This window comes from Nesoenas mayeri (genome assembly GCF_963082525.1).
Source record: "Nesoenas mayeri genome assembly, chromosome: 2".
Classification (NCBI taxonomy): domain Eukaryota; kingdom Metazoa; phylum Chordata; class Aves; order Columbiformes; family Columbidae; genus Nesoenas; species Nesoenas mayeri.
This window is the reverse complement of record NC_137543.1, coordinates 157,767,584-157,787,328: the sequence shown is the minus strand read 5'-3', so window position 1 is coordinate 157,787,328 and position 19,745 is coordinate 157,767,584. Positions and strand designations below refer to the sequence as shown.

The following is a 19,745-nucleotide window of genomic DNA, read 5'->3' as shown; positions in this document are numbered from 1 at the left end:
GCTCCTCTCTGGGCCCCTTTGAACATAAGGAGCAGAAATATGCACAAAGAATTGCAAGCATCCACCCCCAAACAGCCACTTGGGGGAAAGATAAATAAAAGCCTTTATCGGGCATGGCTGTAAGGGCTCCTGACTAATGGCAAATGGTTTGTCACTAGGACTCCAAAGAGCAAGGCAGAGAGGACAGACAGGGAAAGGGCAGGGACAGGTTCCTGCATTTCCAGTCAGGCTCCTCCAGCTGTGAGAAGCAACAAGCACATGGGGAGGGGAAGGGAGCAGAGTCCACTGCAAAAGCAGAGGGACCAATACAACCATCACTGCAGGATGACATCTCTTCTCCCAAGTAGCAAGTGACAGGACAAGAGGAAATGGCCTCAAGTTGTGCCAGGGAATGTTCAGATTGGATATTAGGAAGAGTTTCTTCCTGGAAAGGGTTGTCAGGCATTGGAACAGGCTGCCCAGGGCAGCGGTGGAGTCACCATCCCTGGAGGTATTTAAAAGGCACATAGCTGAGGTTCTTGGGGACGTGGTTTAGGGCTAGTTATGGTTGGACTCAATGATCCCGAGGGTCTCTTCCATTTGAAATTATTCCATGATTCTATCCCATCACCGCTCTGCTAGCAGGCAGGAGGATGGGTCAGCTGGCGAAGGCACTGCACGAGCAGCGGTTACAGCCTTCTCCTCTATCCAACTGTCAAGACCGACTTCAGGCTACTCTTCCCTGCAAACTGGAGATAAAAATCTGTAAAGATATGTAACCTGTAGAAGAGCCTGGCTTCCCTGGCCCAGCCGCTGCTGACAAGCTCGGCAGCAGCGCCCATAAAAACATCTGACACGTTCCCTGCACACACACACACCAACAGAAACCACACCGGGCTCAGCTGCTTTTGTTCTGACAAGCGAGAAAACATTTACTGAAGTTGGAACAGACAATTTCTTCCAGATAGAGAGAAAGGTAGAGAGAGCACAACCAAAAAACCAAAAAAAAGGCAAGAAGAGAAGTAGACAAGTTGCATGAGAAGTGATAAAAGAAAAAGGTTAATAAAAAAAAAAAAACAACACAAACCAAACCCATATATCACTTGGTTCTGTGGTCATGTTTCCCATTAGGAAAAACCTCCTGTAAATATCACATCTGAGAAGTGTGCAAACCAGGATGGACATGGGGTTGAAGAGGATGTGACCAACATGAGGTACAGACAAGTCCTACAACTTGTAGGAGGTGTCCGATCCTGCAGCCTCCTGGATCTGGAGACGGATGAACCCACCAAGGAACGGAAGAGAATAAAGCTGCCCTAATCACTGGTGTGGTTCTAGCACAGAGGAGGGATGGCTCTAAAATGAGCTGCCCTAAGAATGGTTTTTACCTTTCTGGGGAAAATTTAACCAACTACAAAGAGCTTCAGGACATCAACTGTGTTCTGCTCTTTGTGGAAAACCCTCGAAGGACCAGAGCTGCTCACATCACCCATCCTTCGAGAAGTACCTTAACCTGCAGAACTAAGAGAGCTTCTAGCAACTGAATGGCACCACAAAAAGACCAAAAAAATGCTTTGTTTAAAGAAAGCGTGCAATGACAAACTTCACACACTGTCACGTCCAAGAGCCAATCTGTCCCTGCAGATACGGTGGCATCAGCTCATGCCCTGTTCTTCCTTCTCAGGATTTCTTGCTACCAGTGAGCTGGATATTTTGTCTGCTACAAACTCATCCCTCAGAGACATTTAGAAGATGTAAAATATCACCTTCCATTTAAAGAGAAATATTTTCCAGCCATCAAGGAATGAGAAAAAAATATATAAAAAGCACAAAAATGCAACCAAAGTGCGTGCTCGTCCCCGAAACCCCAAAAAGCAAATAAAACCAAGCCAGTTATATTTGTTATTGTTTGCTTTCAATTCCCGATATCTAAAGCCAAGCCTGCAGGTTTTACTGGGAGGGAGGGAGAGAACAGGACGATGAACTCATCACTTCTAACATACTGAAAATACTCTGCTCCTCGGACACGTCTGTCCAGCGTGGTGATGAAGGGGAGGGAGCAGTAGTATTTCACACTCCTAAGTCCACAGTCTACATCCATAATCAGCTCTCCAGTACCGCCACATGCTTCAGGAGAGGATCCAAGCAGATTTATAGGAGGCTGATTCTGGATTACAAGTCCCCAAGGAAATTTTCCTCCCAACACCCACAAGTCAGAGGTTGATTTATACCCAACATATAATAGACTATATTCCTTAGAGACAACTCCTTGTCTTCAACCCCACTGCCATTGCTCCATTCCTGCAACTGGAGGCTTGGTTTGCTTTAACAGTTGTAGAGTGTATAAATACTGAAAGCAGCACTCAATTTAGGCTGGAGACAGTTAAACTAGCTTAGACGAACAGGATGCCAAGCAGTATGGAACAGTAATGAGACGATGACACATTCATAACCTAAAGCTTTCATTTAAAACTTGCAGCTCAAGAAAGCTCACCCCTTCAGAGCAGAAATGTTTGGTTCTAGTAATAGCTCAAAGAGCAAACTTTTTGCACAAAATGGCAAAACCTGGGGAAAACTCCTGAAGTGCACACGTATCTGTTAGACAGAAACTGGGCAAGTACCAACTGGAGGGGTTGTAAATGAGGTGGTGCACAATCCATTCCAGATGCCACCAAGCACTTCAGTGCACATGCACACAGCAAATCATCGAGTCCAACTCCTGTCCCTGCACAGGACACCCCACAATTCACACCATATGTCTGAGGGTGCTGTCCAGTCTCTTCTTGAACACTGTCAGGCTTGGGGCCGTGACACCTCCCTGGGGAGCCTGTTCCAGTGTCCAGCACCCTCTGGGTGAAGAACCTTTTCCTCATGTCCAACCTAAACCTCCCCTGGCACATCTTCCTGCCATTCCCTCGGGTTCTGTCGTTGGTCACTAAAGAGCTCAGTCCTGCCCCTCCTGCTCCCCTTGTGAGGAGCTGGAGCCGCCATGAGCTCTCCCCTCAGTCTCCTCTTCTCCAGCCTGAACAAACCAGTGACTTTAGCTGCTCCTCATACGGCTTCCCCTGCAAACCCTTCACCAGCTCCATAGCCCTTTTCTGGACTCTCTCTAGTAGCTTAACATCTTTTTCATCCTGTGTTGCCCAGAACTGCACACAGTGTTCCAGGTGAGGCCGCATCAGTGCAGAGCAGAGCGGAACACGGTTTCTTCATCCACAAGCACACCACAGTCTCTTTTCCAGTTTTTAGGGGTTTTTTTGAAGGCATAACAGGTTACCCAGCGCAGAACCACAGCACATACATCAAGACTGAAAAACTAGACATTTGTCACAGCATCTGTGCTTGAGGTGAAGCCACCTATATGGTAAATTGTAAAAATAATAACAACTGTAGGTATTTACCTCCCAGCGTTTTCCCTGGACGATGAGAGCGTTGAGATGATCAAGAGGTCCATGTACAAGCCCCCATCTCTGGGGATCGGGGACCACAGACTTCAGCTTGCCCAAACAACCACCAAGGGTCTGAGCATCACTCTGGTCGAGCACATCGCTCCGCTCAGGTCCTCATCTGTGCGTGTGAGTAACAACGCTTCCATGTCCCGCTGGAGGGGTACTCTCAGATTATCATCATCAAGATGCAGGAAAGTGAAGTTGGCACATACATTGCAGAAGACAGTCCTTTAGAGAGATCATCTGATGCTGTTGTGCCTGCCTCTCCAAGTGTTTTTACGCCGGTGAGTGTCTCAAGGACACGGACACCTCCAGCACATCACGTACCCAAATCTACGTGATGGTAGGCACCAAAATTTAGAGTCTCAAAACCTGGCAAATGAAGCTCTGCCAAAGCACAAGTCTAACTTTTACAGCTGTCCAAAATCAGATCTGTCTAATAAGTGGGAAAGATCCATTCATCCCTCCAACTAGAAAAATATCTACTGGTTTAAAGAAACAGCAATCAAACAAAGAGATGGTAAGTGCCAGCTATGTTTTACAATGCTCAAGTCAGGGCCACAAAAATATGTTCCTGGCAGTGCCAACATCCTAATGAAAACAAATCCAAGAGTACAAAAAAGGGGCAAAGGCACAGAAAAAAAAAGAGAAAAAAAGAAAGAAAGAAGTCTTTCCTCCATAATTGCACCCTATAACCATGTACCACAGAAACAAATCTGGTTTGGGTTATTTTCTTCCCCACCTCCCCAGAAAAAAAAAAATTAAACCCAATTGTTTGAGTTTAAAGAAAGAGAAAATTAAAGCCAATCGCTTTTTAAATTATATTTTGGTTTCATTAAGTTTTGTGTATTGTTTTAGAAGTTTAACAGCACAAACCAAAACTAGTGGCTGCTTTTTCCACAATGGTCGTCTCCTGGCTCTGCTCAACAAAAGAAGATGAGAAGAAAAGGTCAGACACCCCGGTTCTCAAAACCAGCGTCAGAAATGGAAACCTTCTGGCCAAAGAACACCCCGAAAGGTTTTAACCCAATCCCATCTTCAGACGCTTCCCCTTCGCAGGGCCGGGGTGGGACCACACATTTAAGAAAGCAAAGCACGAAGATTGATTAGTGTTCTGCTGCTTTAATGAAGAGCCTAATGATGTCCAAATTACAGCAAAGCTCAATTGTGTAACCAAGGAGCCAAGATTTCATCCTTGATACGGACATGGATTTCTGTCTCGCAGGAGAAGCCTGCAGTTCACTAACAAAGATGACCTTTTATATCATACCCTTCAAATCCACAATTAACTGGAGAAATACTGTACTAACTTGGCAACATGAGTTTTTGTACACTGTGCTAATTTTTAGCAGAATCTTGCCAAGACCGTTACCATCTTCTAACAAGACAAAAAAAGAAGAAAAAAACAACCCAAAACCAAATACAAAACCCACTGCTCTCTAGACCCAAATTACTTTCCACAATTCAATACAGTTTTAATTAAGATGATTAAATTACAGCAAAAATGATTAAGATGATATCCCGCAGCAAACCACTAAAGGTATAACACCTTAATCCAGGAGAAGCTGGCGTGCACATATCCATGATAAAGTATTCATGAAAAGCTAGAATTTTACACATGAACCAATTTTACATCACTCAAACAATACCTTGGGAGATATTTGTCACAAGTAAAAAAACAGTGACATCCATCAACAGAGCACAGTTCTTCTGAGACTACACAGAAAAAATTGAAAGGGCTACAATTACTTTGACAATGTTTCTACAGCTCAAAGGAATTTGGGGGTTGAAATAAATGGTTTCCTTCTCCTTCCCAGGGCTCCCAAAATCAATTTTATATATAATTCTTTGTGGTTTTTTTTTTTTTTCCAAAACAGAAGTTAGATCAGAAATGCATGTGAAATCAGGTCACTGCAATAATCATGATCGTGGTACATTTCCACTATTGCCTATTAACTATGAGGTTTAAATGAATCAGGAAAGTCTCAGATCCATATTTTACCAGTGGAAATTATTAATATAAACATAGCACAGCTCAGGTTTTAACCTTACCAGCCAACCAGGTCTGTTCTCCTTTGGAGAAAGGTAAATGGTATTAAATTAACAGGCAGGATTCAAAAGGCAGCTACATGGAAGCATTTATCCCATTAAGACCTGGGAAGGGATCCTGCGATGGGAGCCCTGGGTCACTTCTCGTGATGCCTCAGCAATGGATAAATTCAAGTCTGTGATCTTCAAGGAATAGTAGCTTCAGCATATTGAAAAAAAGAAAGGAAGGTGTACCACTGCAACGAAAAATGTAAAAAACCAGCTATTTCTAGATGCAATCTTCTGGAAAGTCTCTGCAGGGACAGAGCCCAGTGACACAAAAAGGCAGGAGAGATTTGCAAAGAGGAAGAATGGGTGATGTGGCTCTGGATGGTGCCTCTCTCAACATATGGCTTGGGGACAGGACAGGGCAGGGCAGGATCGTGGCCACCCTGCTCAGGTAGGAGGAGAACATCAGCACATGCCACACCATTTGGCCAGGGCTGTTTTATTCTGGGGTACAGATATAACCCCAAATTGTCTTAAAAGTTGTGGCTGAATACATGAAAATGTACTGACCAACTAAACTGGGCCTTACTCTGGACCTCTGTGACTCCCCTAAGCCTGACCCATCCCAGGGGGTTTTGCAGAATTTACTACACGGGAATAAAGTCCCACAATGTAGATCCATTCCCAAAATGCTGTTATGCATTGAGAGTCTGGGAGTCCTTTAGGGCTGTTTGTTTATTTATACTGGCTATTAGCCCTCAAAACGGGGAGAGAAAAAACCAAACCAACCAAACAAAAACACACAACACACTGAAAAATAAGGCGAAAGTATAAGAGAAAACTGTACATCGTATTATATGGCCGTACTAGGGAGCTACTAACAACCTTGTAAAGTCACCCAACTGCTCAGGGATTCAGGACACAAAAACCCTGAGGAGCTCTTTAAGGACAAGTACATTAGTGAAACTTGAAGATTTCTTGTTTGTTTAAATATAACTCTGAATGCCCAGTTAACTGCTGGCTTCCTCCTGGTAGTAATTAGCTGGATCTGACAAGTAGCCAGATCCAGTTCAGGTGAGAGGTTAACTTTGTATTTTTCTTTAATAGACGAAGAAAAGTCTAAACGGAGAAAGATAAAATTCCAACATAAATCCTCCACCAAGCTTGCTATGAAATAACTCTTTTGTTTAATTATTATGAGTTGGATGGGCAAACACTAGATCCCGATGGACAGAGAGCAGCTGTTACTATAACAGAAAGACATTCATCTTCCCTTCTCGGGACCCTGAAACTCTATCAACAATGCCTGTAAAACAACCCCCAGCTCCCCCCTCTCCGAGTTTTCGCCTGGCTTTCATATTCAGACCTATTTTTAGATGACTTTATCTTGTCGTACCACACTTCAAAGTTTTGCACGTTAGCTGTTTCAAAATCATTTCCACGCACAAAAAGCGTCAGGGACGGCAACAGGGCGATTCTCCAGCGCCGGCTGCAAGAACGATACATCCCTCACTCGAGGTTTCTTCTTTCATCAGCAGTTCATTGAGAAGGAGCATATAGACACAGTTACACAGCCAGATACACTTGCATCTCACTTATCTAACAGTGTAGGAGTGATCTCATTTACCTTTGGGGCTTACAGTTACCTTGGAAGAGCTTCTTTTAGCTGTTATTTACATAATAAATAGTCAATCTGTACAGGATTGCACGGGAAAGGAAATTCTATTACCAATAAAAAAAAAAAGGTTTCTCATGTTTGCTTTTAGCAGCACTAACTCTGTCCCATTAAACGATAGCAGAAGCTATCTACAAAAAATTATCTATAGCCATAAAAATTATCTGTGAAAGACTTCCCCAGTTATCTCAGGTACAATATAAATGTTAAAATACCCGCCCTGCGGAACGGATGCGGCGGCCAAACTCCCTGCGATGCAAACAGGCACAGTGCCAGGGCTTCAGCCAGGAGACAGCCGTGGGGACAAGCACTTGCAGGGATGCTACGTTCAATGGGCTGGGTGGTTTAGTTTGGGTTGTTTTTGCATCTACCACCTTCAGAATTCAAGCTGAATGAGCTTTGTGCCACCAAGCTGCACCCAACAAGTGGAACTACCCAGCAACAGCAAGTGGGATTAGAGGAAAGCGAAGCCTGATGGAGCATTTCTGAAATCGCCTGCGCAAACAAGCCTGGAAATTGACAGCAGAGGGTCAGAATGTTGCTTCAAAGATTCTGAAAGGTGATTAAAACCTTGCTGTAACTAAGCGTGCCAAGCCTGCCCTTTCTACAGGCTCCTGCTTCATGCTTTTGTTTTAAGAAGATGCTCCAGGAACCTGAGGAAGGAACGAAGATCTGTTGCAACAAGCGACAGCCACTAGATAAAAACATCCATCTCCATCAGTTTGGGGTTGTCAGATTTGGTGGGGGGTTTATTTGTTTGTTTGTTTGTAGGAGCTGTTTTTTGGGAGGGATTTCTGTTGTTGTTTTGTGGTGTTGGTTTCAGTTGGGTTTTTTTGTTGCTCCGTTGGTTTTTTTTTTGTGTGGTGTGTTTTTGGGGGGGTTTTATGTTTGTGTGCGTCTTGTTTTTTGGTTTTTTTTAAAGAGCAATTATCTTTGAAATATTTCAAAAGAAACCAAGGAGCGTGGATGAGGTGGCTCTGCAACAGATCATACCCTATGACAGCATCCCCACTCAAATGCCCACACACAGAATTTCGGACGGAGATGCTACAGCTCCAGTATTATCACCAGAGCCAGTTACTCACAACTCCACACCACACACGTTGGCAGCCAGAGCAAACAACCCAGTAAAGCAGCACCAAGCATCACATGCACCATGTCCCCCTCTTCTCCTTCGGGTTGTGTCAAGCTTTATCTCACGTGCGTCCTTACATAAACAGGAATTTCACAGCAGGGAACTGCTTCAGGTATGTCAGCAGCAGCGCCTACCGCCACCACCCCAAACTCGTTTTTTAGGAGCCAAGCAGGTGCAAGTGCAATAGGTATTTGTGAAAATGCCTTGCCCCAGGCGTAAGAATGTGCCTTAGCAGAGGCTTTCCTATAAAAATAAAAGTGCCTGCTCCGTTGTGAGTGCATGTGAAAGCGAGGGATTCCGAGTTCAAACTTTAGTGCACCCGAGAGCTAACCCAATAGCCGCTGAGCTGTAACTGGATACTCCCACCATGAAAACCCAAGGACAATTGAATTTCCCAGCCTGCACATATATAGGGGAATTAGCAATCTTAACCCATTAATTACTCTCAGGAGCTAAAGCGGCAATACAAACCCTGCTGTGTTTCAGTTGTCGTACTGAGGAAAGAAAAATAAAAGCTTGGGGAAACAAGTGAGCCAGGTGCCCACAGGTTGCATTGCCATGTCTTGGTTGTCCCTAGAGCGAACATGCCAAGACAGGGATACCAGCGAGATAGCCATAAATCTGCACTTTGCTGAGCAGCCACATCTCAAGTCAATCAAAGTTTCCCTCTGCTGAGTACAGGGGCTTTTGCAAATCCACACTGTAACGTATGGGCAATGAGCAAAGCAAATGCCTCCTCACACCTACAAAGCTCAGGGGCCCTTCCAAAACTGGTACCACCGTCTCCTTACAACTTCAATAACATAAAGTTCAGCTTGCTGCCCCAGAGAAAGACTTCGACATCAACTGTGCACATCTTAAATGACACCATTTCACAAAAAAATGAAAGTATCAATGGCAAAAAGAGTAACTGGAGAGTTTGCAGACAGCTCAGCCAAATTACAGCACCAGCCACCAGTGCGCAGAATAAAGCCACAGACTGCAAAACATGAGAATTGCATTAAAAGGGTTTAAAAAGCCTAATATACTCTCATTTTATGAAATGCTTTTAAAAAGTCACAAAAAGGAGACAGAGCTTGATTGAGCATTTCTTCACCTCAGACCTACCGTTGCATTCCTCCCTCCCCAGGAATTCAAAACCATCTGCGGAGGTAAATTATATAATAAGCAAAATACTCCTAAAAGCCAAATTTTAAAAGTCGCACACATTACACATGGCATTTTAAACAGATAATGTCAGAAGAAAGAAGGGTTAGCCACTGAGATTGACCATTCGATAGATGAGGCACAAATGGAGCTAACTTTATCCCTGTCATCCACTCAAAGGCTTATAACCTCACACTTTAGAGCAATAAATTAGGACAAAGCATTACATTAGCACTACAGGCACCACATATAAAATTTAAACTTCTGCTGCCAGTTAGAAAACAAGTTCTATAATGGGAAAAGCTTTAAATAAAGTAGAGGCAGTCCCAGCACTTAAGATGCTACAGGGCAGTGGCAGCTACCATGGACTTTTTAAAATGACCTTTGCTGCTGTGGTTTGGGGCTCAATCAGCCTGGGATTCTGGATTGGTCTGGTGAGTGCCAGAGACACGCTCATCTCCCCCAGTTTTTGTTTATTTCTCTATAAAACTGACAGCAACACATTCCATTTCCAGCTTTACTGGAGGAGGATTAACTTAGTCCCTCTGCTCTCATGAGCCCCTTTTTCTGTCCTCACACAAGGGCACATACTAGACATGAGGAGCTGAGTTTAAATCCACATCTTAATTTGCACGAGCATCCACTTGGATGAAAATTAACATAGCTCAGACTCCAAAGCGCTGCATCTTCTTGTGAACACACTTTAAATAAAGAAGAGGAACCCATATATGGATCTATTTGTACAAGACTGAGACAGAAAGAAAACAAAATTATACCTCTTGTTTCATAAAATTATCAGAACACTCCACTTTTCCCAGCAAATTTAATTCCAGATGGACAAAAAAAAAGGATAATGGTGGTGATCTGAGCACCAGCCATGGACCCAAGAGGATGAGGAGCAACAGTCCTGCCCTACCACTGACTCCCAAGATCTCAGAAACGTCCCTCCCGCCACAGAAGATGTGGGAACACCTGGTAAACTTTTGTTCCATACCATAAACTATGCACTATACGATGGCAACATCTGCGGGTACAAGTTTTTCTCCTAGCAGCTCCTGTGCACACAATTTAACAGGCTCGTTTCAGCTCCTTAATACATCCTCGCTTCCCAAACCCATCAGTGAGCCAAAAAATGATGCATTGGATTGGGGCTGCCTCCTGCTCAGCCCATGTCCTCCTGCAAGCAACCCCCTGCCCGCAGAGATACCCTAAGATCTGAAACCAAACCTGCAATGAAATGGCACACCAAGCTGGAAATTGCAGAATTATTAACGAGAAACGAGTAATTCGCATCTTCCTCCAGCCGAGCGCAAACAGGTTCGTTCCTTCCGCTGTGTTCCTTTTATACTTAAATTTACAAACCTGCGTGAGTGAGCCAGTTCTTGCTTACAGTCAAACCAACCCAAGAGGGATGGGTCTCAACACATAAACCATCTCCAACGAAGTCACCAAAACAAAGGTGGCCAAAGCACACTACCAGGTTAAAGCCTGATTTTACCTGATACAGGAACACTTCCATACACAGCTCATTTTTTGAGTATAGGTACAAAATATTTGGCGCGACCTTAGGTGAGCCGCTTCACGATGCAGCAGGGAGCGCTTGCAGACAGTAACGTTTGCCTGTGCTTGGCCCCTCTGCTTAGTGGTTTTGAGGCAGAGACTTTGTCTCTACGCAAACAGCACTTCGCAGAAGAGGAGCCGTATTTTTCCAAGGCACCTAGACATCAGTAACGTATTTTTTTCTTAAGTAGCGTGATGGACCAATGCCACACGCAATAACACCATCAGAGCGACAAGACTCAAATACAGCAAAATAAGAGGCACTTGTGTGCTGGAGGGAAGTATATTATTATTATTTTAGTGTACACTGACAATTACTGCTCTTAACTTCTAAGTTTGAATTGAAGCTATACCATAGTAAAGGAGGAAGATGACAGAACAAAAAGAACATGAAATTGGTGAAAAAGGCCAACAGTTATATTCAAATCTAAGCATAACATGTGCTGGGTTGGCAAAATGCAGGCAGAGCGTTTCATCTTTAATTTACTTCTCTGCCCCTTTGACTTTAGTGGCTCCAAGAAAACTTACAAGGAAGATTTAAGGGGGTGAAAAAAAAAGTGATGTATATTTTTTAATATACCTTAAAGGAACAAATGACTAAAGAGATACAAAATTATTTCAGAATGAAGTAATAATGAAGAGAAGAGATTAGACATTAGTTGATCCTCAATGGTTAATGGAGGGGAAAGGCAGGGGAGAGGGAGCTTATACGGTGAATGCTGTGGCCACAAACACCTCTCTTAAACACATCCAATTTCACTGATGTGAAAATCTCCACATGAAGGAACAGGCGAAAAAGAGCTTAAGTGGGAATAGGGTGCAGAATGCCAAGTGCTACACTGAATAATTCAGATCCAGGCAGCACTATTGGCCAGGCAAGAAAATCACACCCCCCTGCTAGTTCTAAAATCAAAGGCCAAGGAGGGATAAAAGGGAAAGACAACACCTCTTTAAAGCAGAGATTACGCTCTGTGGTTCCCATTTTCCAACTTCCCACAATGTTTTGTTAAAACGAGAACACCGGATCCCGGGCACTGTGGTACCACCACACCACCGGTATCACTGCCTGCGCCTGACCAAGGGACCTGGAAAACGCCGGTGCTTTTTTAACACCACCTCTTCAGTCCAAAAGCAAGAGAAAGCCTACGCTGAAGTGGGTACCGACCAACCCTGACTTCACCAGAGTTCCCTTCACAAGACTTTTTCAAGTCAGTTCTCTGGTCACCAAAGCTGAGACCCATAAGGGCTTTCAGTTGAGTCTAGATTACCACTGAACTCAAACAGGTTCTCTCCCTGCCTCCACCCTTCCCAAATTATAACACTTCTCCAGCATGGGCTGATGGGGTGGGATACGCAGATTTCCAGAAGGTACCATAAGGAGAGGCCATGACCCAGCACCCGGTGTGGTACTCCAAGGAGAAGGAGCACCCAGCAAATGGCCTTGGCCACACACAGCCAGAAGCAAGAGGGTTATGAAGCTGCTTCAGCAACTTTTAGAGTACAGATCAAGCTGTTTTGGCCACTTTTAGACTACAGCTACTAGGTTAAACTCAAAATAACTGTCCTGGGTGTGGCTGGTAGAGAAGTGTTATATTTTACGGGGTTTGAAAGATGCGGTGTTACTAAAATGTCACTTCATTCTATTCTAGTGCAGCTCCACACAGTCAACTACTATTAACATTAAATTTTACAAATGCCCCTAGGAGTAGGCCCTGAAACATGACAGCTGTAACTCCTTCCACTACAAGACCTAGAACTGGAGCAACTTTGACTTCTTTTAATTTTATAGCTGTCCTGGCTTTCTAGAAAGAGGCACCCTGTGGACAGAGCACACAAGTGCATCTTTGCTGGAGATCCAGCCTCAAAGCATCTCTGCCATCCACCTCCTTCACTCTTGATAAATTAAGATAAACATCCCTTTGTTCCTTTACACTTCTGCAGAGGAACCCAGCCCTGGAGACATCCCAGGCCAGGCTGGACGGGGCTCTGAGCAACCTGAGCTGGTGAAGATGTCCCTGCTCATGGCAGGGGTGGCACTGGGTGAGCTTTGGAGGTCCCTTCCAACCCAAACTATTCTGTGGCTCTACGAACCCACCGCCATGAACAGGCAAGATGCAAATCACAGCAGCGGGATTCCTGGGCTGGTGTTAAGGGCAGTCCCATCACCAATGCTCCAAAAGCTGCTCCTCTCCTATCCAAACCCTCATCCCGCTTCCCAGAAGTGGTGAAACCAGGAAACCCTTGATCTGCAAAGCAAGGAGTGTGTGCGTGGTGGGGAAGGGGGAACACGGTGGGAGAGAAGAGAAAAAAAAAAAGAGAAGAAAAAAAAAAAAAGGAAAAAAGTAAGGCTGTCCTGCTTCTTTCTCCTCAACCATCTATTCAGCAGCAGCAGGGGAGGTCTACAACTGTTGCGTCATGTAAAGCACAAAAAACCCCCCCGACAAGCGTGTTTTAGCTGATGGAGACCAGAGTGGACAGGAGGCTGGTGACAGCTCGAACGCGGGGAGTAAGAGACCTCCGCGTTAATTGGCTGTTTCTTACTATCTCATCAAGCGAGCAGGGGCATTACAGCCTGGATGGGCTGCTCAAAGATACAAGAAATGGCAGAAATTTCCACGCGTAAATACTTGAGCTAACTACCCAGGCATGGGTTAGACTCTCACTCTGGTCCAGGGATACGGAATTTTTAACCCTGCCTCATCCACAAAAACTCACCCAAAAGGGGACGTGCAGAAGATGCTTTGAAATGGTGCAGGGGGGAGAAGGGGGGAGTTAAACCACGGGCTGTGCAGGACCTGGAGAGGTGTTTATAAATAATGCCACTAAAAATAATACACTGTGCGCTCACATCTTTAACGTAGCATTTTCTTCTCCACAGAACTGTGACAATGGTTACCTCGGCGGTATAATTATCTAGATTTGATGACAGATTAAAAAAAATATATATATCCCAAACACCTGTTCAAGAGTTTTGTGTTTTTAAAGGCCATTGCCATTAACCTTGGGCCATGCACTTCATTGTGTTTAATTAGCAAGCTAATGAAGCCAGTTTTATTCCCTTTCTCAAGCACAAGAGGATAAATACAAGACAGTGAAAGAGGAGACCAGATCCATTTGCAGCACAGTTCATTGCTGCATGGCATTACTTAAACTTGCACCGAAATAAAAGTAATGCAATGGCTCGGGAAGATGCATTAGCAATGCATTCTGCAAGACAAATCCTTTTACACCTTCTGTATTTTCTAAAGCTCGTCGATTAAAATATGGTTTCTGAACATTTGGGCTGCAGAAAATTTGCAAACAAAGGGCTAAAAATGAACATAATGTTTTCCTCAATGAATCCTCAGTATTCCAAAAATTAAGCGTAACAGATTTATTTGGGTTTTTTTTAAAGAATAGAAGCCTGTGCTTGCTTTGTTACAGCCAGCCAAGGTAGTGAAGAGAAGCATCAACAATGGAGGTCAAGCGATTTTTGAAAAGCCCACCACTTTTGCACAGTCCTAACATGTACACACACAAAAGACACAGTTCAAGCAAAGTCCGGTGTTATGAATCCCAGCAACACATTGCAACTTTGGGTATTTGAGGTTGGTTTATTTTTTTCTTCCTGACTGAACAGCTTTAGGAAAAACTGGACAATAAAGATCACATTGATAAATGCTCCTAAATACCACAAGAAAGGCAAAAAAAAAAAAGAGGCTTTAAAAGAGGGAGGGATTTACAGAATTGCTAATGCACTGATTTAATGATCCAAGAGGACCCTTCCAAATAAACACAATTATATTCATTTGGAGGGGGGAGGGTTCTTTATTGTATTTTCAAGGGGGGAGAAAAAGTCACCGTAGGTATGCCCTATTAGATTATCCTTTTCATAACATGATACATTTAAGAAGCTTTCAGGGTTAATTTCTTTTTAAACAATTGCTTTTTTTCCCTCCAACTTAGAATTCGACCACTATATGTACAGAGCCATAGGAGCAGGTTAAAAAACAAACACATATACACAAAACCAAACAAAAACCAAAGCCCATACCCAAAAAAAACAAAAAAAAAACCCCAAACCCGGAAGCCATCTCTTTTATTGAATCACCCGAGATAAAAGGATTCCAAGATATATGGAAAGAAAATACATTGACCATAAATCTCCTTTATGCACATAATAGAATTTTCCAGCCAAGAGAGCTGTTGTGATGATAGCAACGCCGGGCACCACGAATGCTGATGGCACACACACACACACTGCCTGCTCCTTCCAAAATACCTGCTCTCCCTCAGCACTGCTATGTAAATACAAGCCCGCACAACCCCCTTCTAACACATGGAAACAAAGCTACGTACAAGTGTCCCAGCGATCAGATAAAAAAAGCCCAAGCTGTCTTTGCTCACCATCAATTTTTTTTATTATCATTTTTATTGCCCGCTCCCTTTTTATTGCCGCCCCTCCCCCCCACACACACACTTTCGGTATGACTTAAAAATAAAATAATTAAGCGATGGCACTGTTTATAATGCCAAAGGCAGGCGGTGGCAGTGCATATTTAATGGGCACTCGGAACAAAGGAAGCCCGGCTGCAGGAGCGCCCCGGGGCCGGCTCTGCCGCCCGCTCCCCCCGGTCAGCCCCTTCCCCAGGGCGGGGGGAACACACAGACACACACACGCGGGGAAACCCCCCCCCCTCACTCCCACCCGTTTTGCAATACAATGAAGTCAACGGGAACTCCCCGGCTCCCACCGCGGAGCGGGGAAAGGGCACGGCTGCAGCATCGCTGCCCCTCACTCCCTGTCCCTGGGAAGCTCTCGGCCACAAACAGCCCCCCCTCGACCCGCCCCCCAGCTGGGGAAAGGAGGTAGCGTAACAAGTTACTGCGCAGCGGGGGGCGGCAGGTTCAGCCCCTGGAGTCGAGGGGCTGTGATGACCACGCAAGGGCGGGGGGCAAAACTGCTGCCCACTCGGTTTTTCTGCTGGGGAATATGCAACAAAAGGAATGAAAACAACAACAATAATAACAATAATAATAATAATAAAATAAAAACAAGGAGGGCAAGTGGGGAGCGTCGGGATTTCCAGCGTGCCCGCGTTTTCAGTGCTAGGGGGAGCACAGGGGGTCTGACTCCTCCCGCCCCACAACAGCTACGGGATGGGCACCCCATGGAGAAACGCCCCCCACTCTGGGAAGCGCTGCCCGGGTGCCTCCTCCTGCTTCCCCGGCCATGCCCGGGCTTTCGGCTAAACTTCCACCCCGCGTCCCTCGGCAAAATGCGCACCCCGCCGGCTGGAGCTGAAGTTTGGAGGCCAGCCCAATTCCATAAACCAAATGGGATGAAGAACATACAAAACAAACACACCCCCCCCCACGCCACACAAGCCTCCTCCCGGGGATGCTCCCCTCAAGCACCCACCCCCCGCCCCGCACACCCCCTTTTTCCCAACTTTCTCCCAGCTCCCCGCAGCGCCAGCCAGCCCCAAACGCTTCGTTTCGTGCTAACAGGCAAACCCCGACGAGATCGCGCCGTGCCGGGGTCTAAGGGGGAACCTGGGGGTCTCCTTGGGGCGAAGGGAAGGGGGTCCCTTCCACCTCCCCATTTTGCACAACCGCAGCCCGGCGGACACATGGCCACTACCTGAGCGGCACCGCACCAATTCCGAGCAACCCCCCAGGTCTTCTCCCGCTGCTCCCAACTTCTCCCCCCACCCCCGCTACCTCCCCGGTTTCCCCCCACTCCTCACATACACTCCGGCAGCACCCGCCCAGAAGTAAATGCCCCTTTTCGTAAAGTTTCCTCGATATCACGCCGTGTTTACATTGCCATTAATTCCCACAGGCTGCCTGAAGGGAACAAAAAGCAGCACGGGAAGGCTCGTCCTGCGAGCAGGGAGAAAACGGAGAGGAGGGGGGCAAAGGGGTGAAAAGCAAGAAAAGAAAATAATAAAGAAAATTAAGCAGATGGCAGCGGAGGGGTTATTCCCCCGTTTGCAGCCTCGTTGGTTGCTCTGCTCTGTTTTGGAGGGTGGCTGCGAATAATTGCACGGCCCATTCAATTCTGCATTTGGAGAGACGACCGTAAGCCCGAGCAGGAGGTAAACACGCAGAAATGCACTTACCTGCACAGAAAGTTCCACAAAGCAAGGCGAAAGTCAGCCACGAAGCAATCATATTCCTTTACTTTTTTTTTCCTCGTGTGCCCTTCTATCCCCAAGGGAAAAAAAAATAAAAATAAAAGATCGAGAGAGCGAAAGAAGGGGGGAGAAGCGAGGCTCTGCCCTATCTCTCTCTCTTAAAAAGAGAAAAAGAAGAAAAAAATCCTGAAAAGAAAAATATTAAATCGGATTTAATTCCTTCGCAGTTGCAAAATGTATCCAGTGGAGAGGAACAGCCCCGCAGCGCCCGGACGGTTCGACCTGCTCCCGCCTGGCCCGGCGTTTGCTCCGAGCTTTCCAAGAGTTTCTTTCCCTGGGCTTTTGTGCTGGGAGCGCGGCGTGCACCACACACCGACTCCCCCTCCTTCTCCTCCTTCTCCTCCTCCTCCCAACCCAGCCCCTTCGGCTCCCCCAGCAGCAGGGGCGAGCTCACACGCACACGCCTGTGTGCGCGCACACCCTTCCTCTTCCCGCGCAGTGCACGCGCAGTCCCGCGCAATGCACGCGCAGCCGTGTGCAAGGCGCGCAACACCCCCCTCTACCCCCCCACTTCCTATCCCCGTCCCCCCTCCCCTCCAAACACACACATTCCGCTTCCCCGTGCAGCGCACACGCGGTGCCAGCGCCGGCAGCAGCGAAACTTTGCACCGTTACCGACCCCGCGTCCGGAGCGGCTGCTGGGCGGCAGGCAAGAGCCCGCGGAGAAAGCGCGGAGCGGGCGCGGAGCGGCGGCCGGGGAGAGGGGCTGGTGGCGGCGGGGGGGCCGTGCCGCGGCATCGCGGGCTGCGCGGGGTGCGGAGCGAGGGGGCGGCGGGAGCAGAGGCTGGGGCGGGAGTTGCCATGTACAGGGGAGGAGGGGGAAAAAAAAAAAAGGCGGAAAAAAAAAAGGCGGGGTGGGGGGAATTTGGAAAGGGGAGGTTTGTTGTGTTTTTTTGTTTTGTTTTAATAATTAAAAAAAAAAAAAACCTGAACCGAGTCCAAAATGGCTTCTAAAAAAAGGGAGAAGCCGAAGCGGAGCCAGCGGGGGAAACCCGGATGTTTGATACAAAGAGGCTGGAGGGGGGCGGAGCGGCGCGGGGGCTCCGCGGCCGCTGAGTGGGGAGCGGGGCTGCCCGTCACGGCCGCGCCCCGCGGAGCGCCGCGCCCCCCGGGGTGGGGGGAGAGGGGAGGATGGAGGGGCGCAGCGCGAACGCATCGCGGCCTCTTGGGGAAAGGGGGTGGATGCCGGACCTCCCCCCCCGCCCCCGCCGCCTTCCCTGGGGAGAGAGCAGCGCTGTCGTCCCCCTCCGGGCTGAAATAAACCGCGTCCCGGCAAAAAAACCCACAAACAACAAAACAAAACCCACAAACCTCCTCCTCTTCCAAGCTGGTGAGAAGGTGTTTTCCTCGTTCATGTCCCGCCTGCACCCAAAAAAGTCTTTTGACCCCAGGATCTTGTAGGGGTGGTGACTCAGGGACGGTGTCCAGGGCTGCACCTCAGCAGAATCAATTTTCAGTCTGTTCCAAGGGTTAATAAGGTTTTCTCTATTGCCAGGGTTAGAGGGATTGAACTCTCACCGGAATTTATTTTAGTTATAATGAAATAACACGGCGTTAGGGAGCACCGAAGGAATCTTAAGGGGAAGGAGTGAGGAAGGGAAGATGCTGAAGTTGGGTCATTCCCAAGACTTTGGGGCTGCGAGGTCCCCTGACTCATAGGGCTGCGGCACGGATGCTGCACGGAGCTCCTGCGCACGATGGTGAATCGCCAGTCAGCTCTCGCTGATTTGTCCGGTGGGGAGTAAGGCTGAAAATATTTCTAAAACCATTTGCTTTTCTCCTCTGGAGGGAGATAAGAGTAAATATGAATCATTCCTTTAAAAGTTTGAGAAGCGTTTTGTTCCAAGAAGAAATACATATATTTTTTTTTTACAGTAAGAAGCTCGTGGGAAACTTCAGGAGACTTTTGTAAGAGCTTGTAAGCTCTTTGAAGCTGGAGACTTTTTTATATGTACGTATAACATTTGCGTAATAAGGTCTTAACCGTGAATGGGATTCCTAGGTGGAGTTGCAATAAACTGATTAATAGCATCATTCATGGTATCATACCTCATTCATATGTTTGCTATAAGAGAAATACATCAACAGGTGTGTAGTGGTTGTGTCTATAAACACAAGACTCTTGGGGGAGAGTTACAGCTAACTTGTGCACCAATGGGCAATGCAATTGGTAAAGCTGCGAAAAATGCTCAAGAAAATGATTTTTGGAGCAAAATGTAGCGAAAACGAGCCCACAAAGAGCTGCTGCTGGGCAGGTCTGTAGCAAGGGAAAAGCAAGGTGGATAATGTCCCCCAGCTCGTCAAACCAAGGGCAGCAAATAAGGAGACATGTCTGTCAAAGGGATGGGGTCAGAAATTGATCATTATTCATTCAGAAATAAGCACTTACTAGTAGGGTTTGGAGTTTTTTAATCTGGAGGCAGCAATGGACTGATTTTGTCACCAGATGCTTGTGGGACAAATCACTGAGAAGACCACAAGGGTGCAAAAGGGAATGAAAAACAGTAGTCAGAGGAGAAGTAAATGTCCAGCTCAGGATGCAGTCGGAGCCTCAAGAGAAAAGATAAACAAGGGGTGGATAATTT

The 19,745-nt window shown here is 46.4% G+C and overlaps 1 protein-coding gene across 1 annotated transcript in view; it reads right to left on the bottom strand.

The window, feature by feature from the left end:
• Nucleotides 1-18,398, bottom strand: part of ACVR2B (activin A receptor type 2B) — a 101,457-nt gene extending 83,059 nt beyond the window's left edge. Inside the window, exon 1 of the mRNA XM_080339360.1 lies at nt 17,086-18,398. Within this exon, the coding sequence (XP_080195486.1) occupies nt 17,086-17,137 (52 nt within the window). The 5' untranslated portion in view covers nt 17,138-18,398. The remainder of the gene's footprint in view (nt 1-17,085) is intronic.
• Nucleotides 18,399-19,745: the final 1,347 nt, after the last annotated feature.